Here is a 24,307-nt window from a genome sequence, read left to right as displayed (position 1 = left end):
AATGCTCAGCTTTCCAAATGACAGTCAGCTGCTCCCTGTGCTCACTTCTACTCTCCATCGAAGCTTGGAGCCTACCTGCCATCCCAGGCATTTGTCCCCAAACACGGCAGCATCAGTCCCCACTGATGGCTGCCTCTGTGTCTCATGCTCACTTCCCTCCTCTACTGGTTTCCCTGCTCCCAGATCCTCCTGGCTTCCAAGGTTTCTGGATTAAGTCTGGACATTGCTTGCTTGGCACCCTGCCCAGGTTTGAAAGTGGTGTTGGGGCTCTGTAAAGGGGGGCCAGTCCTGAACAAGAAATTACATCAAGATCCATCTCCATCATCCTGAGGTCTGTAGAAAAATCAGTTGACATGCCCTAACCTCAACTTCTTCCCTTGTAAGGAAAGATTAGTTTCCACCCACCAACTTCAGATGGCTGAGAACATGTAAGCTTCCAAACAACATCAAGGAGTGTCGGGCTCCTTCTGCCCTTCATCCCCTCAACCTGCATTGCACAGTTTCTCAAAGAAAAGACTGTTCTTATGTTGTAACTGCTGTTATTATGTTCCAGTAATTTTCAGATCTCAGGCCAAGACATGAGTGTAAGGATTTGGGAAGACTGGATTTCTGATAATTAAGCTTTTGCTAATTATCTACAATAATAGTGAAGTGTCATTGTATGAGTGTCAGTCTTGTGCCAGGTACAATTCTGGGCACTTCTGTATTGTCTCACTGAATCCTTATATCCATAGGGAATTACTAGTGGAATGTTCATTTTAAAGTATAGGAATTAAGGGACAAAGAGTATAAGCAACCAGTAAGTTTCAACACCATGATTCAAACACATGCCATCTAGCTTTGGGGTCCCCCTTCTTACAAATACACCAGGCTGCATTTATATTGAGTGGAACCACATTAAGCTTCTGCTTACTGTGTGTCAAAAATATCCAAACATCAGGAATTCCAGACAGCCCTGCCTAACACATAGTAGAATTACATGATCTGGAATTCAAAGAATTGGGTTCTTGATTCCACAGAATATTGTAGTGCCTTGAAAAAGCCAGTCTCTAAGCCTGAGATTTATCATCTATTTTAGAAAGAATGAAAATCTTGGTACTGTTTTCCAGAGAGAGTTAAAAAATATAACAAAGGCATAAAGGCATTTAGTAAACTCTAAAGCAGAAAATCAATTAACTATTGCCTTCAGAGCTCTCACACACATCTCATAGAAATCCTCCCATAATTCCCAATTTGGTAGAGCCTGAAGGACCTGGTTAAGTTAAGACCATCAAACTGAATTCATAGAAGAATAAAACAAGCTCACTGGAAAAATCAGTGAGAAGAAAATAGCTCAAGCCAGAGTTTTCAAATCGCATCAATAGCAGAAACATGTAATTGCACAGCAGTTTTCATTTCTCATTTAGTTTTATAGTCAACACTTTCTAAGGTTTAAGGCAGAAAAGGACCTTTGGTGTTTGGATGACACAATCAAAGAAGAGCTAGAAGGATCCACAGCGTCGCGTTTTCTGCCTCAGAGTGTCATGAGTTCCCCGAGTTCCCCAACTGGGACACAGCATCTCAGAGTTCTTGGAAAAGTTCTGAGCCTTTGAGCCACTGCAAGGCACACCAGTGAGGCCTTTCCCTCGGCACTGACATGGAAGGATTAGAGGGTGGCTAGCAGTCTGGTCCAGCCCACCTCACTCAACAAGAGGTCATGTGGTTTGGTTTAAAGAATTTATCTTGGCATGGTGCCCATTTGGCCTGGAGATGGGGACACAGGATCTCCACCACCTACTGGGCCTTGTGGACAAATGGGTCAGATGGAGTTGGGTGTCTGCCCACCACCTCTCGGTGGGCATCTGAGGCTGTTTAATCCTTGTGCTCTTCATGAAAGGGAAATGATAATCATCTGCTCAATGGTCTTTTTCCAAAGATGAAGTAGAATAACATGTAACATGCTTGACACTGTGTCTGGCACATAGAGAGCACTCAATAACTATTTCCTAGTATCACAGTTATTAATACACTATGTAAAGTTGTTTTCAGTAGAGGAGCAGACAAACTCCACTGTCTTTATTCTGCTCTAAGACTCCAACAATCAGTTCAGGTAACACAGCACAATCAAAGCAATGTCCTGTGTGGTAGGGGAATTTCCAGATTTCCAGCCCCACCCCCACCCAACCAAAATGAAACACTCAGCACCCCAGTTTATCTGCTGTGGGAATACAGAGGGCCAGGGCTGGACAGCTGGCCTGGACTGGCTGTTGCGGAGCCAGGGCTGACACCAGCAGTTCTTAATATTTCTTGTCTGCTTTCTCTATTTCCTTCTCTAAGATGGCACCATATCTCTGAACCAGCCCTTGGCTGATGACTCCAGCAGACTGTGCTGATAGTGCCTTGTTGCATTGCACTTCTCAAGCTACTCCACCCAGGGAGAAGGGTGGATACAAGGGTGTGCAAGAAGAAGACAGGATCCTGGATGAGCCTTGAGAAGGTGAAAATTCCATGAAATAACTGATTTTTGTGTGTGAAAATGTTATATTGTACTAGTCTACTCATTTGTTTTAGTATAAAATTATGTCTCATTGCCCTCAAAATGTTGCTGCAAAAGTGATTCCTTTGGACATTTCATCATGTTTACTCCATGATTTTCCATGGGCTCTGGAACACTGCCTAGCACCTGCTAGAAGTACTGAGGTCTCAGGTTCTGGAGATAGCAGTGCTGTGAAATGCTACTGTAATGACTGGTATTTACGGGGTATGCAATTGCTGTGATGAAAACTCCCTTGAGCGTTCTTCTGATGTCTAAATAATGTGGGTATGAGGCTAAACTTGGATATTCTTATGGGCAATTATAGCCCTGGGAGGCATCAAAAAGCAAGACCCACAAAAGACATGGGCTGGGGTAACCTGGTTTGGGAGCATAGAAGTGGCATTGACCCCTGCTGTCACTGCTCCAGGAGTGCAGGTCACTGTCGTTGCAAAGCTGACAAGACATGGCTTTGCTCCCATGGCAATTGCACTATTTATCTTGTTTTGCATTAGATAGTTATTTAATCTGTAAAAGTTTCACTTTCTTCATCTGTAGCGTAAGAAAAGGAAAATTACCCATGAAATTTTTGTGAAAAGTAAATGTAGTTGAAGTTTATATATACACTGTAACCTGATTTACAGTAAGTGCTAACTATTATCATGTAACAGCTATAAGGAGAGAGCAAGGCTCCAACTAAATATCTTTAATTAATTTTTCTGCATGAAAGTAAGCAGAACAGCTAGAAAATAGAAAACCAAAGAGTATATTGTGCATTGTTGGGGGGGGGGGCGCTTTATTTTAATGGAGAAGTGGAGATTGTTAAATTTTGCAGTGTAGGGCAAACTGGAGACATTTTTCTACTGCATCTGTATGTTGCTGACCATTTGTTATTTGGAATAGGCTGCACTATAAGCTTGCCTAGTAAGCGTGGTTAGACAATTTAAATGCATAAAATGGCAGATGTTAAACACAGTGAAGAGTGACTTGGTCTCACGATAGTGTGCCTTTCATTATCTTCCAGTAGCAGAATCGAAACTGCTTTGGAGAAGGCTTTAAGCTTTCTTATCATGCATGTAATTGGGAGACAAAGATACATCTTACAGCCATGCATCACTTAAACATGAGGATGCATTCTGAGAAATGCAGCATAAAAAGGCAGCATTAGGCAATTTCATTGTGTGTAAACATCACAGAGTGGACTTACACAATCCTAGATGTTACAACCTACTGCACACCTAGCTGTATAGCCTAGCCTATTGCTCCTACAAACCTGCACAGAATGTTATTGTACTGAATACTGTAGGCAATTGTAACATGATGTTAAGTATTTGTTTATCTAAAATATCTAAACATAGAAAAGGTATAATAAAAATATGATATGAAAAATTTTATATGGTATTAAATGATACACTTTATGAGAGTACTCACCAGTAAAGCCTGCAGGCTGGAAGTTGCTCTGATGAGGCAGTGAGTGGTGAGTGAATGTGAAGGTCTAGAACATCACCATACACCACTCTACACTTTATAAACACTGTATATTTAAGCTACACTAAATTTCTTCTTTAAATTTTTCTTCAAAAATAAATTAACCTTAGATTACTGTAATTTTACGCTTTATACACTTTTTAATTTTTTAACTTTTTGACCCTTTTGTAATCATACTTAGCTTAAAATACAAAACACATTCTATAGCTGTACAAAAATATTTTCCTTATATCCTTATTCTTTGAGCTAGCTTGTTTTTATTTTTAGGTTTTTTTTTTTTTCTTTTTAAGTTTTTTTGTTAAAAACTAACACACAAAACCACACATTAGCCTAGGCCTACACAGGGTCATTATCATCAATATCACTTTCTTCCACCTCTACCTCTTGTCCCACTGGCAGGAGGTCTTCAGGGCACTAACACACATAGAGCTGTCATCTCCTATGCTAGCAATGGATTTTTCTGGATACCTCCTGAGGGACCTATTTGAGGCTGCTTTACACTTAACTCATATATATATACACACATATATACACACAGACATATATGTACATATATACACATATATATATGAAATACACTCCAAATTGAATTAAATACATATGCCAATAACATAGTAGTTATATTATGATGATCAAGTATTACGTGCTGTACATAATTGTATGTGCTAGACTTTTATATGACTGGCAGTTCTGTAGGTTTGTTTCCACCAGCATCCCCACAAACAAGTGAGTAATGTGTTGCTCTACAATGTGATGACGGCTACGAAGTCACTAGGCAGTAGGAATTTTCAGCTCATTATGACTTTATAGGAACATCATCATGTATGCAGATCAATGTTGACTAAAACATTATTATGTGGCATTAATTACAAATTAGAAAAGCAGCTCCACACAAAAACTCTTAGGTCTTAGGACACTGGGCAGATCTCCCTCCTCTGGGAAGAAAGAAGCAATATCCTTGTTGGGTAACAGTTCCTGCACAATGGACTAGATATAATAAAAATAAAATGTGGTCTAGTATTGACTGCATGTTCTATCACTTTGGAGACCTCGACTACGCTCCCCAACCTAAATGATGAGGGCACTGCTATGTGAGAAAGATGGATTACAGAGGACAGGACACGAATGGGCAAAACCCCTGGTGAGAGTCCTATAGTCACGGCTCTTATTGGGTCGCTTCGTCTCACAGTATACAGTAAAAATGGGCCAAGAAAAACACACAGGGCCCATGGAACAAGAGGCGTGGTAAAGATACACAGGCTACTTTAAGTATGAAAGGGCCAAAACAATACTAAGGTTCACATATAGGTTGACATAAAACAACATAGTACAAAATTCTACAGTAGTGTGGGGCCAAGCTCAAGAGAGTAACACAAGCTGATGATTGCTCCTGATTCAGTGTATACACCTGAGGACCCTAGACATGGCAGGCATCAGCCAAAACAGACCAGAGGATTTAACATTCCAGTATGTCTCCTCCTGACATTTGTTTTCAAGAGGTGACTCCATCCTATTTCTCTAAATGAGAGTTTATCAAGCTAGGTCCTACAGACACTTTGGGCCCATAATTCTTTGTTGTGGAGGGCTGCTCTGTGCAGTGTAGGATGTTTAGCAATACCCCTAGCCTCTACCTGTTAGGTGGCAGTAGCTATGACCAGGTGTGACAACCAAAAATATCTCCAGACATAACCAAACATCCCTTGGAGGACAAAATCATCCTCAGTTGGGAACTACTAGTGTGAACTGAGTCACAATAACTTCTACTCACCATAACACTTTCAGTCTGCTTTTAATGCCTCGCTCATAATGTCACCAAATTTTAAAGCAAACCCTCCAACATTAAAGAGAGAACTCAAAATAAACAAATAGAAAACAGTAATAGTAATTTTAACATAAACTAAAGTTAAAATAGCATTATTTTTATAGAGAGGTAAAAATATCAAAGAAACGATGACAAGAAAACTCTCCTTAATTGAAGAGCCATCGTCTTCAGATTGAAAGGCCATATTGAGGAAACCCCCACTTAGAGTAATGGAAGACAACATGGGGCAGATGAAGTTTCCTGCCAAGAACAATCAGGAAATATGAATGACCTTTTAAAAATCTATATAAAGACTTTAGTTTAAAAGTTTTAAAAAGTCTACACATTGGGTACAGTGTACACTGCTCAGGTGATGGCTGCACTAAAATCTCAGAAAGCACCACTAAAGAACTTATCCATGTAACCAACCACCACCTGTTCCCAAAAACCCTATTTAAACTAAAAAAAAGAAAGAAAATCCATATAAAGACTTTAAAGAGGTACCAAGGCAGCAAAAGCTCAAAGGTCAGAGATGCAAAAGAAAAGGGAACCTTGGGAAGCCTGGTATTTGGTCCTGCTAAAAACTGAGAGGCTGAGTCGCCAGTGGTCCATGGGACTTTGAACTCAGGATCTACATGGTCCCTAATTGATATCAGCTTTATAGGTGAGACCCCCCACCCCACCCAAATAGGGCATCTAACCAGGAGTACAGGAAACTGGAAATTTCCCTACTAAGGCTGAAGTCTACCTCCATCAATCCACTCAATCCCCAACTGGATTAGGAGAACGTGGCCCTGCCCTAGCTCTCTCCCAGAAGCCGGAAAATAACATTATCTAGAGGAAGATAGCACTATCAGGAGACTCAAATTTATTTCTACAATTTTCCATTTATAACATCTGGTTTCAATTTTCTTAATCCTTAATCTTCCTGGAGACAAGGCAAGAAAAATAACCAAAAAACAAGAGAAAAATAGACTTAAAAAATATCCACAAAAGACAAGTATTAAAGCTCACAACATGCACTTCCAAAATGTGAGTATTGTGCCCAAAATTAGATGAAAATAGACTTTCACCAGGGAGCTAAACACTATTTTAAAATAATAAAATTTAAAAAAATTTTTTTTTTTTTTTTTTTTTTTGAGACGAGTCTCGCTCTGTCGCCCAGGCTGGAGTGCAGTGGCCGGATCTCAGCTCACTGCAAGCTCCGCCTCCCGGGTTCACGCCATTCTCCTGCCTCAGCCTCCTGAGTAGCTGGGACTACAGGCGCCCACCACCTCACCTGGCTAGTTTTTTGTATTTTTTAGTAGAGACGGGGTTTCACCATGTTAGCCAGGATGGTCTCGATCTCCTGACCTTGTGATCCGCCCATCTCAGCCTCCCAAAGTGCTGGGATTACAGGCTTGAGCCACCGCGCCCGGCCATAAAATTTAAATTTTAAGTGGAAAATGCAACAACTGAAATGAAGAACTTCATTGATATGTTTAATAGCAGATTAGACCCAGCTGAAGAGAGAATTTGTTAATTAAAAAACTAATAAGAACAAAAATCACATACTAAAGCATAAAGAAAAAATAGGTTGGAATATATAGAAAAGGATATAAGAAGTATTGAACACTGTCAAGAGTTTTAATCGTGTTTCAAAGACTGATTAGAAGTTCTGGCCAGGGCAGTCAGGCAGGAGAAAGAAATAAAGGTATTCAGTTAGGAAAAGAAGCAGTCAAATTGTCCCTGTTTGCAGATGACATGATTATATATTTAGAAAACCCCATCATCTCAGCCCAAAATCTCCTTAAGCTGATAAGCAACTTCAGCAAAGTCTCAAGATACAAAATTAATGTGCAAAAATCAGAAGCATTCTTATACACTAGTAACAGACAAACAGAGAGCCAAATCATGAATGAACTCCCTTTCACAATAGCTTCAAAGAGAATAAAATACCTAGGAATCCAACTTACAAGAGATGTAAAGGACCTCTTCAAGGAGAACTACAAACCACTGCTCAGTGAAATAAAAGAGGACACAAACAAATGGAAGAACATTCCATGCTCATGGATGGGAAGAATCAATATCATGAAAATGGTCATACTGCCCAAGGTAATTTATAGATTCAGTGCCATTCCCATCAAGCTGCCAATGACTTTCTTCACAGAATTGGAAAAAACTGCTTTAAAGTTCATATGGAACCACAAAACAGCCCGCATTGCCAAGTCAATCCTAAGTCAAAAGAACAAAGCTAGAGGCATCATGCTACTTGACTTCAAACTATACTACAAGGCTACAGTAACCAAAACAGCATGGTACTGGTACCAAAGCAGAGATAGAGACCAATGGAACAGAACAGACATAGTAATACCACACATCTACAGCCATCTGATCTTTGACAAACCTGACAAAAACAAGAAATGGGGAAAGGATTCCCTGTTTAATAAATGGTGCTGGGAAAATTGGCTAGCCATAAGTAGAAAGCTGAAACTGGATCCTTTCCTTATTTCTTATACGAAAATTAATTCAAGATGGATTAGACACTTAAATGTTACACCTAAAACCATAAAAACCCTAGAAGAAAACCTAGGTAATACCATTCAGGACATAGTCATGGGCAAGGACTTCGTGTCTAAAACACCAAAAGTAACGGCAACAAAAGCTAAAATTGACAAATGGGATCTAATTAAACTAAAGAGCTTCTGCACAGCAAAAGAAACTACCATCAGAGTGAACAGGCAACCTACAGAATGGGAGAAAATTTTTGCAATCTACTCATCTGACAAAGGGCTAATATCCAGAATCTACAAAGAACTCAAACAAATTTACGAGAAAAAAAAACAAACAACCCCATCAAAAAGTGGGCAAAGGATATGAACAGACACTTCTCAAAAGAAGACATGCATACAGCCAACAGACACATAAAAAAATGCTCATCATCACTTGCCATCAGAGAAATGCAAATCAAAACCACAATGAGATACCATGTCACACCAGTTAGAATGGCAATCATTAAAAAATCAGGAAACAACAGGTGCTAGAGAGGATGTGGAGAAATAGGAACACTTTTACACTGTTGGTGGGATTGTAAACTGGTTCAACCATTGTGGAAAACAGTGGTTTTCTAGATCCTCAAGGATCTAGAACTAGAAATACCATATGACCCAGCCATCCCATTACTGGGGATATACCCAAAGGATTATAAATCATGCTGCTATAAGACACGTGCACATGTATGTTTATTGCGGCACTATTCACAATAGCAAAGACTTGGAATCAACCCAAATGTCCATCAGTGACAGACTGGATTAAGAAAATGTGGCACATATACACCATGGAATACTATGCAGCCATAAAAAAGGATGAGTTCATGTCCTTTGTAGGGAAATGGATGCAGCTGGAAACCATCTTTCTCAGCAAACTATTGCAAGAACAGAAAAACAAACACTGCATGTTCTCACTCATAGGTGGGAACTGAACAATGAGATAACTTGGACTCGGGAAGGGGAACATCACACACCGGGGCCTATTATGGGGAGTGGGGAGGAGGGAGGAATGGCATTGGAAGTTACACCTGATGTAAATGATGAGTTGATGGGTGCTGACGAGTTGATGGGTGCAGCACACCAACATGGCACAAGTATACATAGGTAACAAACCTGCACATTGTGCACATGTACCCTAGAACTTAAAGTATAATAAAAAAATAAAATAAAAGACTGATTAAAAGACTGACAAGCCTGATTAAAAGCAAAAAGGAGAGAGAAAGAAGAGATACAAAATTATTGGTAATGAAATAGGGGATATTTCCACATATCATTCAGATGTAATTTTACTTTACTGAGTAAAATCACTCAGGAATTTTTTCTCTCATTCTCTTTTTCAGGACGACACTGATTAATATGAACCCACAAAACATGGCAACAAAACAAAAAGGAGGACATAGAGCTCAGGAATCATGGTATCCACCCCAGGAGAGCAGAGCAGAGAATTCCTAGGAAAGCAGCTGGGTGCTGGCAGGAGTGGGCAGCCTGCCCAGGTGGAGCGTGGTAGGCGGTCTGGGTGGCGTTTGCACAGACAAAAGGACTCAACATAAAGATGATGTGTTGGCACACAGGAGGTGGGAGCAATGGAGAACAAGTGTTTCATGTAATAGTCAGAGAGCATAAAACTCTAGGAAAAGCGAGACATGGTAAATAAGGAAATGTCATTATAATGCATAGCCTGGCTCTGCACTGAACAACATTTATCTCCGCATACTGTTCTATGACAACTAAAATGGTCATATTACCATAGTGGGAGCAACTGATCAGGGAAATGATGTAGTACAAAACTAAATCTGCATCTTTCAGAACAGGAAATCAATTGATAATTCCTGTAACAAATAAATCAAGAAATACTACCACAGGTGTATCAGTTAGATATATAACAACTAATCCTGAAGAAATTCCTAAGTTTAAATTCGTACTGTGGAGTGAAATGCAAGGCAAAGCTAGATGAAGGGACTCTTCTTAGTAACAGTCAATATTTATAGATACAAAAAACTTTGATAATAATCTTAATTTTTTGCGATCAGGTAACAAAATTATATGAACAGTTTAATCATTTTTGTGAAAATACATATACTTATCTTCATATGAGTACATATAAATTCATCTAAAAAGGAACTCTCAGGCTTTTAAAATAGCTGTCTGTGATAATAAGATTATAGGTGGATTTGTTTTCTGGCTTATTTGTATTTTCTAATGTTTCTACAACGGACATGTATACTTTTTGTAATAAAGCACAAAGTTATTTTTTGAAGTTATATAATGAGACCAGGCTCAGAGGCTCACGCCTGTAATCCCACCACTTTGGGAGGCCAAAGCGGGAGGATCACCTAAGGTCAGGAGTTTGAGACCAGCCTGGCCAACTTGGTGAAACCCCATCTCTACTAAAAATACACAAATCAGCCGGGCATGGTGGTGCACGCCTGTAGTTCCAGCTACTGGCGAGGGTGGGGCAGGAGACTTGCTTGAACCCGGAAGTCGCAGGTTGCAGTGAGCCGAGATTGCGCCATTGCACTACCGCCTGGGCGACAAGAGCAAAACTCTGTCTCAAAAAAATAAAAATAAAATAAAAGTTAGATAATGAATAAAAATGACAGCATGATTAGGCAAATATTCCCAGAAGTTGCATCAATATATCTTCGAATAGTCACATCAGTTTCCAGGTACTGGTTATAGGATGAAGAAAAGTGAGTATGACCTAGGAATAAATTTTAAAAGGGTGCATGCAGTAAGGTGAGTTCATTTGTTAGCTAAGTTACAAAAGGAGATTTGCATCCAGTCAGTGATCAATTCCTCACCACCACCCCACCCGTGAACGCCTGACCCCACTTTGTGCCTGCTCCTGGAGGGCTGTACAGGGTGAGAGAAAATAACCAACATTCACGTGGATGAGATGGTCTTCAACTTCCAGCATCAGGCAGAAGCAGAAAGAAGAGAGTATCACACTTCATGGATCTCAAAATTCCATGTGAATCTCATATTCTGTAGTCCCAACACACTTGTAGGAAAAGTTCTAAATTTCTAGGGAACTTTCTCTTAATTTTACAATGGAAGCTTACATGTGGGAAAACCTATTCAAAAGTAGTGTTGGCTAAGCAGCAACGTGTTGAACAAACGTGGCTCAGGTACAATTGACACTCTAAGACATCTGCATTAACACTAGCACCACGGTACATGCAAACTCAGGAGACATCTGTGTTCCACACAGGATCTCTCGGACCCATGTAAGTCCTTGGTTCCAGCAACAGAAGATGGGGACACTGTTATAAGCTTTCCAGTGCTACTTCTTTTTTTAAAGGTGTTTTAATTAATTGAAAAAATTATGTAATGCATTTAAAATACAAAACATTTTAAAATATGATTAACCTTTCTGAAGTAGCATTAAGTATTACATTCACCAGAAATTGTTTTAAAGGGAAGTACTATATTATGTTTAATAAAATGTCTTGCCTTCTTCTGACTTTCATATGTAAGGCAGATCCGAAACCCTTTCCCATGCACAAGCAGAGTGTGACGGAGTCAGGGACCTGGAACAGCCTGACACCCATCCTTCCTCTGACTCCAGGTCCCTGCCAACTGGGTTAGGCTGCTGAGAGTTTCTCTAGCAGGGCCCTGACTGCTGATTTTGCCACAGTGTTGCAGTTTCTGAGCAGTCATCTTCTTCTCTGCACTGCATGGCGGAACAGGAATAGTTTATGCCCTTCTGGATTATTTCATGGAACTGGCTTTCCTTGTGTGTCCAGCAAATGTTTGTTAAACACCTAAATGAATTCACAGATTCATCAATTGCAGAGGTACAATAAATGTTTACTGATATGTAATGTTTTATCTGAGCTTCTCATTTTCAAATCTATGCAATGGCTTTCAAGTTACTTTTAACTCGATAATAATAATAATTTCTTTTATAAACTTGTTTTGTAATTCACAATTCTTGTGTTTGAATCAGATGACTTCCTTTTTAACTAGGTTCTTTAGTAGTTAAGTCCTGAATTAGTAAATCAAAAAAACTTCAGGCATGAACAAACTTTGGGGTGTATTTAGTTCAAGCCCTTCAGGATCCAGATAAGAAAATAGAAACTGAGAGAGGAAAAGCGACCTGCTGGAAGTCACCTAGCAATGTCACGGCCCAAGGGGGAGGACCCACCTAAGTGGCAGAGCCATTTAGGCAGAAGAACACTACCACGCCCATCAGCACACTTACCGTATGTCTGGAGTTTTCCAGTAAGTTTGTCTACCTCAATGTGCAACTGGGTTTCTACAAAGTTTCTTACAAATTTGTTTCTCAGGGCCTCCTAAAGAAAAATAATATAGCTTAACAAAAATAATTGCATTATTTCGTATTACTGAATAATACCTATTAGACTTATTCAAAGTTTCATTACAAAGGAACAAGGCATATAAACTGAATCCACTTAAAAGAAGTTTTAAAACACCACAATAAATAACGGGATAACATCTTATTAGGACCTTACCTTGAAAAACAAAATCAACAATTATGAAAACTTATGTTGTAGTTGTAATTATTTATTAATACTAAAAACAAAGAATGAATTAAGTGGTTTGTTTTTGGCAAAATTTTCTAACGAACCTATGTAGTGACCTTTTACTTTCTTTTTTTTTTTTTTTTTTTTTGGAACTTTTTTTTTTTTTTTTTAATTATACTTTAAGTTCTAGGGTACATGTGCATAACATGCAGGTTTGTTACATATGTATACTTATGCCATGTTGGTGTGCTGCACCCACCAACTCGTCAGCACCCATCAATTCATCATTTATATCATGTATAACTCCCCAATGCAATCCCTCCCTCCTCCCCCCTCCCCATGATAGGCCCCAGTGTGTGATGATCCCCTTCCCGAGTCCAAGTGATCTCATTGTTCAGTTCCCACCTATGAGTGAGAACATGCGGTGTTTGGTTTTCTCTTCTTGTGATAGTTTGCTAAGAATGATGGTTTCCAGCTGCATCCATGTCCCTACAAAGGACGCAAACTCATCCTTTTTTATGGCTGCATAGTATTCCATGGTGTATATGTGCCACATTTTCTTAATCCAGTCTGTCACAGATGGACATTTGGGTTGATTCCAAGTCTTTCCTATTGTGAATAGTGCCGCAATAAACATACGTGTGCATGTGTCTTTGTAGTAGAATAATTTATAATCCTTTGGGTATATACCCAGTAGTGGGATGGCTGGGTCATATGGTACATCTAGTTCTAGAGCCTTGAGGAATCACCATACTGTTTTCCATAATGGTTGAACTAGTTTACAATCCCACCAACAGTGTAAAAGCGTTCCTATTTCTCCACATCCTCTCCAACACCTGTTGTTTCCTGACTTCTTAATGATTGTCATTCTGACTGGTGTGAGATGGTATCTCATTGTGGTTTTGATTTGCATTTCTCTGATGGCGAGTGATGATGAGCATTTTTTCATGTGTCTGTTGGCTGTATGAATGTCTTCTTTTGAGAAATGTCTGTTCATATCCTTTGCCCACTTTTTGATGGGGTTGTTTGCTTTTTTCTTGTATATTTGTGTGAGTTCTTTGTAGATTCTGGATATTAGCCCTTTGTCAGATGAGTAGGTTGCAAAAATTTTCTCCCATTCTGTAGGTTGCCTGTTCACTCTGATGGTAGTTTCTTTTGCTGTGCAAAAGCTCTTTAGTTTAATTAGATCCCATTTGTCAATTTTGGCTTTTGCTGCTGTTGCTTTTGGTGTTTTAGACATGAAGTCCTTGCCCATGCCTATGTCCTGCATGGTGCTACCTAGGTTTTCTTCTAGGGTTTTTATGGTATTAGGTCTAACATTTAAGTCTCTAATCCATCTTGAATTAATCTTCGTATAAGGGGTAAGGAAAGGATCCAGTTTCAGCTTTCTACTTATGGCTAGCCAATTTTCCCAGCACCATTTATTGAATAGGGAATCCTTTCCCCATTTCTTGTTTCTCTCAGGTTTGTCAAAGATCAGATGGCTGTAGATGTGTGGTATTATTTCTGAGGACTCTGTTCTGTTCCATTGGTCTATATCTCTGTTTTGGTACCAGTACCATGCTGTTTTGGTTACTGTAGCCTTGTAGTATAGTTTGAAGTCAGGTAGCGTGACGCCTCCAGCTTTGTCCTTTTGACTTAGGATTGTCTTGGCAATGCGGGCTCTTTTTTGGTTCCATATGAACTTTAAAGCAGTTTTTTCCAATTCTGTGAAGAAACTCATTGGTAGCTTGATGGGGATGGCATTGAATCTATAAATAACCTTGGGCAGTATGGCCATTTTCATGATATTGATTCTTCCTATCCATGAGCATGGTATGTTCTTCCATTTGTTTGTGTCCTCTTTGATTTCACTGAGCAGTGGTTTGTAGTTCTCCTTGAAGAGGTCCTTTACATCCCTTGTAAGCTGGATTCCTAGGTATTTTATTCTCTTTGAAGCAATTGTGAATGGAAGTTCATTTCTGATTTGGCTCTCTGCTTGTCTGTTACTGGTGTATAAGAATGCTTGTGATTTTTGCACATTAATTTTGTAGCCTGAGACTTTGCTGAAGTTGCTTATCAGCTTAAGGAGATTTTGGGCTGAGACAATGGGGTTTTCTAAATATACAATCATGTCATCTGCAAACAGGGACAATTTGACTTCTTCTTTTCCTAACTGGATACCCTTGATTTCTTTCTCTTGCCTGATTGCCCTAGCCAGAACTTCCAACACTATGTTGAATGGGAGTGGTGAGAGAGGGCATCCCTGTCTTGTGCCAGTTTTCAAAGGGAATTTTTCCAGTTTTTGCCCATTCAGAATGATATTAGCTGTGGGTTTGTCATAAATAGCTCTTATCATTTTGAGGTACGTTCCATCAATACCGAATTTATTGAGCATTTTTAGCATGAAGGGCTGTTGAATTTTGTCAAAAGCCTTTTCTGCATCTATTGAGATAATCATGTGGTTCTTGTCTTTGGTTCTGTTTATATGCTGGATTACGTTTATTGATTTGCGAATGTTGAACCAGCCTTGCATCCCAGGGATGAAGCCCACTTGATCATGGTGGATAAGCTTTTTGATGTGCTGCTGAATCCGGTTTGCCAGTATTTTATTGAGAATTTTTGCATCGATGTTCATCAGGGATATTGGTCTAAAATTCTCTTTTTTTGTTGTGTCTCTGCCAGGCTTTGGTATCAGGATGATGTTGGACTCATAAAATGAGTTAGGGAGGATTCCCTCTTTTTCTATTGATTGGAATAGTTTCAGAAGGAATGGTACCAGCTCCTCCTTGTACCTCTGGTAGAATTCAGCTGTGAATCCATCTGGTCCTGGACTTTTTTTGGTGGGTAGGCTATTAATTGTTGCCTCAATTTCATAGCCTGCTATTGGTCTATTCAGGGATTCAACATCTTCCTGGTTTAGCCTTGGGAGAGTGTAAGTGTCCAGGAAATTATCCATTTCTTCTAGATTTTCTAGTTGATTTGCGTAGAGGCGTTTATAGTACTCTCTGATGGTTGTTTGTATTTCTGTGGGGTCAGTGGTGATATCCCCTTTATCATTTTTTATTGCATCTATTTGATTCCTCTCTCTTTTCTTCTTTATTAGTCTTGCTAGCAGTCTGTCAATTTTGTTGATCTTTTCAAAAAACCAACTCCTGCATTCATTGATTTTTGGGAGGGTTTTTTGTGTCTCTATCTCCTTCAGTTCTGCTCTGATCTTAGTTATTTATTGCCTTCTGCTAGCTTTTGAATGTGTTTGCTCTTGCCTCTCTAGTTCTTTTAATCGTGATGTTAGAGTGTCCATTTTAGATCTTTCCTGCTTTCTCTTGTGGGCATTTAGTGCTATAAATTTCCCTCTACACACTGCTTTAAATGTGTCCCAGAGATTCTGGTATGTTGTATCTTTGTTCTCATTGGTTTCAAAGAACATCTTTATTTCTGCTTTCATTTCGTTATGTACCCAGTAGTCATTCAGGAGCAGGTTGTTCAGTTTCCATGTAGTTGAGTGGTTTTGATTGAGTTTCTTAGTCCTGAGTTCTAGTTTGATTGCACTGTGGTCTGAGAGACAGTTTGTTATAATTTCTGTTCTTTTACATTTGCTGAGGAGTGCTTTACTTCCAATTATGTGGTCAATTTTGGAATAAGTGCGATGTGGTGCTGAGAAGAATGTATATTCTGTTGATTTGGGGTGGAGAGTTCTATAGATGTCTATTAGGTCCGCTTGGTGCAGAGATGAGTTCAATTCCTGGATATCCTTGTTAACTTTCTGTCTCGTTGATCTGTCTAATGTTGACAGTGGAGTGTTGAAGTCTCCCATTATTATTGTATGGGAGTCTAAGTCTCTTTGTAAGTCTCTAAGGACTTGCTTTATGAATCTGGGTGCTCCTGTATTGGGTGCATATATATTTAGGATAGTTAGCTCTTCCTGTTGAATTGATCCCTTTACCATTATGTAATGGCCTTCTTTGTCTCTTTTGATCTTTGATGGTTTAAAGTCTGTTTTATCAGAGACTAGGATTGCAACCCCTGCTTTTTTTTGTTCTCCATTTGCTTGGTAGATCTTCCTCCATCCCTTTATTTTGAGCCTATGTATGTCTCTGCATGTGAGATGAGTCTCCTGAATACAGCAGACTGATGGGTCTTGACTCTTTATCCAGTTTGCCAGTCTGTGTCTTTTAATTGGAGCATTTAGTCCGTTTACATTTAAGGTTAATATTGTTATGTGTGAACTTGATCCTGTCATTATGATATTAACTGGTTATTTTGCTCGTTAGTTGATGCAGTTTCTTCCTAGCCTCAATGGTCTTTACATTTTGGCATTTTCCAGGTGTTGTGTGTCTCAGTTCCCCTTGCTAGGAAAACGGATTCCCTTCCCCCTTGCACTTCCAGGTGAGGCGATGCCTCGCCCTGCTTCAGCTCTCGCTGGTCAGGCTGCAGCAGCTGACCAGCACCGATTGTCCGGCACTCCCTAGTGAGATGACCCCAGTACCTCAGTTGAAAATGCAGAAATCACCGGTCTTCTGTGTCGCTCGCGCTGGGAGTTGGAGACTGGAGCTGTTCCTATTCGGCCATCTTCGGCATACCCCTTTTACTTTCTATAAGATTCTTTCCTTTCCTTTGCATGGCCTTCCTCGGAGGCCAGTTATAAAGACAGGGTCATCGTTACAAAAACTGTGAGGGAGGATTTCAGAATTTCCCAAACCCTCTCTCAATGTTTTGCTACTCATCTTCAGAAGCATCTTTCATTGCTTCATCTGTACCATTATTCTCTCATTACTATTGACGGTTGTGACTTTGCCTCATTTGTCAATGATTGGAGACAAATTGTTTACTGTGGAGAGTTCTCCAAGATTTTTTCATCAACTTAATGACATCTTGCCCCTTTATTTTGCCAATGATATCCATGTACTTGCATTGCACTGCCCCACACTTATGACATACAAAAACCAGCAAGAAGCTGAGAGGGACAGATGCTGATGCTGATGTATCCAGGCTCTGCCTCAGGATCAATGACTGGGAATTAATTTTGGAATTTGCCAATTTCTTAGAGAATATTTGTATGCTATCCAGATTTTGGTCCAGTACATAACCTGATAACACAGGAGCTCCAGATAGGAATTCTCAAATAAAATGTACCCTTTGTAATTAGCTCTTTTATTTCTCACATTCACCTTATTACATGTGATGGTTTTAACTAATCTTGTCTAAGGATGACAAGACTTTATCATGAAAGTTTGGTGTTTGCTTTTCTTTTTTGGAATCTTATTTATCTTCCTTCACTGGGCATTCGCTATTTGCCAGTCAATGTGCAGGGCAGTTATTATGCATCATGTCTTTTAATCTCAACAACATCCCCATGAGGTTACTGTTGTCTTTTACTGATGGAGCAGGGAAGCAGAGCAAAGTTAAGGCTTTACCCAGAGGCTCTAACCACTCCATCTAGTGGCGCAACCAGGCCTGGAACATAGACATCGACTGCTACAAACCCAAGGCACTGCAAGTTCCCTTGAGCGTAATCCCAAAGCTAAGAAACAGAGGATCAATTTACACCGTCTTATCCTATAGAAGATAAGTTCTTCAATTGGTTGGACATGTGACTTTGATTTCTGACATGGCCACTCAGTAAGTAGTACTCAGGTATACCATAGAGACTTCACAAGGAGCTGCCCAATTTTTGAGGCCAAGTTAGGCACTGCTTTATGTTCTCCTAGATCTTTGTACACTCTCAACTTGGTGCTTATAATATTGCATGATATATTATTGCACACAATATATATATATATAGTTGCAGCAGAGACCTTATCCAGTCTAAAATACTATCTGTCCCATTAACTGCAAAGGTTTGCTGATGTCTGTATTAACAGATTAATCCATGCACAAGCAAATTAAAGAAGATTACAATACTAGCTAATACATATGGCCATGGTCACTGTGAGAATGAACATCGCAGACCTCCCACTGCAGGAAACGGAAATGGCAGGTCCCACTGCTGCACTCTGAATCCATGGTACTTTGCCCTGAGGCCACGCCTCCCATGGGCTGTCCCTCACCAATGACCACCACATCAGGCCCACTCCCAGGAGCCACAGGACTCCACTGACATGGGACCCCTACCTTGATAACTGACTTTAGCTCTGTGACTCCCTCTCAGCCTTATCTGATGTCCATTAAATTGCAGGGTCCACCAGGATGCTTCCACCCGACCCTCTCCCTCTCTGTTTTCCTCAGGGTCAGACTTCCATCACCATTGACAACCTTGCTTCCAGCCTGTCTAGCTTCCTCTTCCTTTGCTCAGCAGCCATTTCCCAAAATAAAATTATTGCACATATAATCCTGCCTTGGCATCTGTTTCTTGGAAAACTCAGACTCACCCAGTAGCATTTTCTCTGTGTCAAAACCTATTCCAAAGGCTCTATGTATCCTGACCCATTTATACCTCATAACTACTATCACTTCCTCATTTCTCAGGGAAGAAACCTAAGGCACAGAGAATTTCAGTGACTAGTCCAAGATCACACAATTGGTGGCAGGGGTTGAGCTGGGAATCAAACTCAAACGATTCTAGCTCCTGAGTCCGTACTCTGAACTACTTACCTAGTGGTTAATGAAAAACTAAACATGAATTAAAATGCAGGCATATTTTGTCATCCTATCAGAGTTAAGGTAAGTTGAAGTTACACAAATACCCAAAAAATTATTAGGTGATCTACCTGAATTAAAGTTTTACATTAATGATTGTCAGGCTCTAATGGAGTTAGGCCATTCTAAACTGTAAGTTGTTCCTTTTTAAAATATTAAGTTGTCAATACAGAATATGAGGAAATGATCATTGATTGTTGAATAGACCTGCAATTCAAAAGTATGCAAACAATCTAAAAAGCATTAAGCTTAATACAGAATTTAAAGAACAGGTTACTATTAACAAATTATTAATCATTCTCACAATGATACCCTCTTGCATGGGTAAAATACTGAAAATTCACAAAATGTTTTCTCACATAGCTCCCTATCCCTCGGTGGCAGAGACCAACCACTCACCTGCAGGTGGTTGAACATCTGGCCACTTCCACTTCTCTGGAAAAGGCTGGACATTTCCAGCAGTGTTTCTGATAAAGCTTTTAGCTTGTCCACAATATAAAAGGTGGAATTAGCCTGCAAAATGAAGCATATTTGGATATGTCTCTTATTCAGCTGTTATATTATGGTAAATCTTCCAACAAGGATGGTTTGTGACATGGCCACCAGAGCAAAGATCTGCCTGCAGGCCAGTTGATGCCTTCCTCAATAACATGAAAAGTTCCAATGCCCTCATATTGCGGGTGAGTCCTCTGAGACCTCTCACCTTGACTCTGTCCATCCAGGGGCTACCTGCCTGTTCACCGCTGTCTCAGCAGAGTCACTGCTGGGTAGAGCATATGTCCCCAATATATACTGACCTAATTAATCAATGCTTGCCCACATTTCTTTCTCAAAAATGCTTTCTCAACTAATACTTGTTTTATGGTACCCAACACTATTGAGGATAGAATAAAATTGGTATATTTTTTCATTTATTGCTGCTGGCAGAGTACACTGGCATAAGACTTTTATAAAGTAATTTGGTATCAGAAAAATACAGTCACTGATCCATAAAAAATGCACATGCTTTACTCTCTCAAGATAAAAGGACTCTATCCTAAGGAAATCGTTTAAATAAAATATAAAGCTATTTCCATGAAGATGTCTATTGCAATATTATTACATTTAATACTGAAAGCAGTCTAAATGCCAAAGGGACAATGTTTAAGGAGGGTTTCAGAGTCTAACCACATCTCCCTAGGGTCACTAGGAGACCATCACAGTGGCACAGGAGCTGAAAAGCAGCCAGCACAGCAAACAGAGAAAAACCTTGACGTCTCAGCTTCAGCCTTCAATAAAAATAGGGATAAAGATTCTTGTAAGTATTAAGACAAATTAGCATTCCAATACCTTGGCACCAGGCCTGGTACATAGTAAATACTCAGTAAACACCAGCTATACCAGTTAAAAAGGTTGAATAACATTATTAATGCAACAAATTTAGAAGATCTGTAAAATATTTTAAAACTACAAATAAAGAATACACACACACACACACATACACACACACATTAAATTCCCCACCCAGAAGACCTCACATTTCTAACATTCTAGTAACAGAAGGTAGCCTAACTGGGCTGCCTCTCTGGAGGGACCAGGAGTCCTTCCAACAAACCAAGCTGGCTCTGCAACACCAAAGAGGGGATCAGCTGGGATGACACTGATAATGAACAGCCAGAGAAATGGTTGTTCTTCCCCTGAGGGTAGAGGAACCACAACAAGCACCCAGGAGACAGGGCAAGGAGTATTCCACAGTGACAAGTAACCTGGCCTGAAAACACTGATTGCCCCACAGCAGGATGGCTCCTGAAGCAACAAAGACCTTGGATCCTAAGAAGTCCCCTTCTTCTCCAACTGCTGGAGGCTCATCTCCCCAACATGGAGGCAGCTGGACTGGAGAAATCTCATCTGTCCTTTCATACAGCAGCATCAGGGAGTCCCTGATGCATCAGATAAACCAAAATTAAACTCTTATTGGAACCACAGCACACAAAGTGGGCCAAGATCTGTGTGTTAAGTCTAAGTACAACGACTACCCACAAAAATAAAAGATTTTTACATAGGGCTCAAAGTCTCCTATTATATTGCTCAAAATACCCATGATACAACTGAAAAACACCCATTATAAAAAAAAAAAAAAAAACCAAAGAAAAGACAACTTGAATTAAGAAAAAACAATCAATTGATGCCAATATTGAGACAAATCAGATATTGGAGTGACCTGGCTAGTATTTTAAAGCACCCATCATGAATAAAAAAATGCTTCAACAAGCAATTGCAAATTGTCTTGAAGCAAACAAAATAGCAGAAAATCTCAATGAAGAAAAAGAAGTTATAAAAAAGAACCACATGGATACCACATGGACAATGCAATAACGCAAATACAAGAACTCGCTAGATGGTCTCAGTAGAAGAATAGAGATGGCAGAGGAGAGGACCACTAAACCTGAGAGCTGATCAGTGTGTGGCACCCAATCTGTGCAACAGGGAGAAAGGAGATTGATAGGAAAGTGAACAGAGCCTCAAGTACCTGTAGGACAATAATAAAAATTTTGATATTGGTTTCATTGGACTCTCTGAAAGAGAAGAAGAAACTGAGTGGAACTGAAAGAGTACAAGAGGAAATAATGGTTGAAAAACTTCCTAAAACTGTAGAAATACAAAAACCTACAGACTCAGGAAGCTAAGCAAACACTAAATATGATAAACTGAGAGAAATCTACATTAAACCACACCATAATTAAACTTCTAAAATCTGAACACAATAAAAGCTTTAAAGCAGCCAGAGAACCATGACATGTTACCTCGAGGGAACACCCACTCAAAGGCTAGTAAATCTCTCATCTGAAACCCTGGGAGCCAGAAGAAAGTAGCCTAACATTAATCACGATGTAAGAAAAGAATTGTCATTGTGAATTCTGAATCTAATGTAAGTATCTTTTAGGAATGAAGATAAAATAAAGACATTCTCAGATGAAGAAAACTTTAAAAAATGAAAATATGAAAAGGAATCTTGGAGAATTGAGAAGGAAGAAAAAAACAACAGAAAGAGCAGAAATGTGGGTGAATGCAACAGACTATACTGTTTTCCATGAGTTTTATGAAATGTATTTGATGATTAAAACATAAATCATAACACCATCTGGTAGTCAAGATGATGATATTTAAAAGCAGAGAAGGTAAAGGGACCTAAGTCGAAGTGGATTTCCACACCTGGCTTGAAGTGGTAAAATCTCAACGCCAATGAACTGTGATAAGCCATGTAGGTATGTCTGTATTGTAATATCTAGAGCCAGATGTTCTTTGTAAGAACATCATACAAAAAGATACACTCAAAGACAGCATCAATAAGTCATTTTTTAGGATGAGTATCCTAAAATCATGTCTTAGGGTGAGGATGCTCAAAAATGTTTAAGTAATCCACAGGAAGGCAAGAAAAGAGAAACAGAAGACACAATAGTCAAAAGCTGGGAACAACCCAGATGTACCACAGTGTGTAAATGGCTAAAGAAACTGTGGACCACGCATACCAGGTAATGTTATTCAGCAATAAAAATGAATGAACTCCTGATATCTGTACAATATGGATACTACTCTAGGGAATTATGCTAAGTTTAAAAAGTCAATCCCAAATTATACATACTGTATAATTCCATGTATACAACAATCTAGAAATGACAAAATTATAGAAATGAAGAACTGATTGGTGGCTGGCAGGGATTGGGGACTTGGTGGGGAGTGGTGTAGGAATTAATGGCTGTGGTTATGGAAGGTAAAGCAAGAGACTCTGCTGTGATGTGACTGTTCTGCTTCAGTACTGGTGATGAATACACAAACCTACACAGGTGCTAAGGCTGCATAAAACTGAATATACACACACACACACACAGTAAAACTGGGGAAATCAGAAGACAAGTGAACTGTATCAATGGCAGAATCCTGTTTGTGATACTGCATTATAGGTAGTTCCATGAGATGTTACCATTAGGAAACCCAGTGAAGGGTACACCGATCTTTCCTTGTTGTTTCTTACAAATGCATATAAATCTACAACTGCCTCAAAATTAAAAAGTTAATTTTTAAAAGAATATGGAATTCTAAATGAAGAAGTGCCCACTGATCACAGATGGGATCATTTGAGTATCAAAAAAAAAATAAACAAATAAATAAAGACTGCAATGGACTGAAATACATTTACCATGTTTAAATCTATGAATTCATAATCATATTGTTTAATTAATCACCTTCAGAAGACTACAGAAAACTAATGAGGCTCAGAGCTCATAATCCCAACTGAAAGTGTGTCAGGATTCTCAGATATCCTGTGATTAAACTCTTATTTCCATTTCATTTAATTAGGAGAAATGTCTTGGGCTTTGGTTTCATTTATATACCACCTACTAACTTTTAATTGTAGAAAATGATTTATGCCTCTCTTGCAGTTATTCTTTCTTTTAAAATAGAGGAAAGATATCAAAATGTGACTAGGTCATAGCACAAGATATTAGCTCTGGGTTTATTTGTTCTGTTGTATTCATTATTTTTTGTTGTATCAATTATTTTCTTAGTTATATAACCCTCTTCCCTCCTTATTCAGACCTTTTTCTTATTGTATCGAAGGGGAATGAGGTAGAGGAATTTGAAGATTTGAAAAGGAAACAAGTAGATATATTCAGAGTAGATAAAAGAAAAATATTTCTTTTTCACTTGACCAAAATCAGGCAGGGAAAAACCCAGTGATAGAGCATCCTCCACTTCCCCTCAATGCACTTCATACTAACAAGAGCCTACTTCCTTCCCATCTCAGAAAAATGGATGAATGAATGGTTGGGAGGATAGATGAATAAATGGATGAATTTATAGATGGATGGACAGACAGATAGATGAATGGATG

General features: G+C 39.3%; 1 protein-coding gene across 1 annotated transcript in view; it reads right to left on the bottom strand.

Moving 5' to 3' along the window:
- Window positions 1–24,307, bottom strand: part of ABCA13 (ATP binding cassette subfamily A member 13) — a 520,700-nt gene that overhangs the window by 343,826 nt on the left and 152,567 nt on the right. Inside the window, exons 28-29 of the mRNA XM_010374424.2 lie at window positions 19,834–19,947; window positions 12,534–12,624 (exon numbers count right to left, since the gene is read on the bottom strand). Coding sequence (XP_010372726.2) covers window positions 12,534–12,624; window positions 19,834–19,947 — 205 coding nt within the window. The remainder of the gene's footprint in view (window positions 1–12,533; window positions 12,625–19,833; window positions 19,948–24,307) is intronic.

The sequence above is a fragment of the Rhinopithecus roxellana genome, chromosome 6 (genome assembly GCF_007565055.1).
Source record: "Rhinopithecus roxellana isolate Shanxi Qingling chromosome 6, ASM756505v1, whole genome shotgun sequence".
Classification (NCBI taxonomy): domain Eukaryota; kingdom Metazoa; phylum Chordata; class Mammalia; order Primates; family Cercopithecidae; genus Rhinopithecus; species Rhinopithecus roxellana.
Note: the sequence above shows the minus strand (reverse complement) of the source record. Positions and strands in the feature narration are given on the sequence as shown.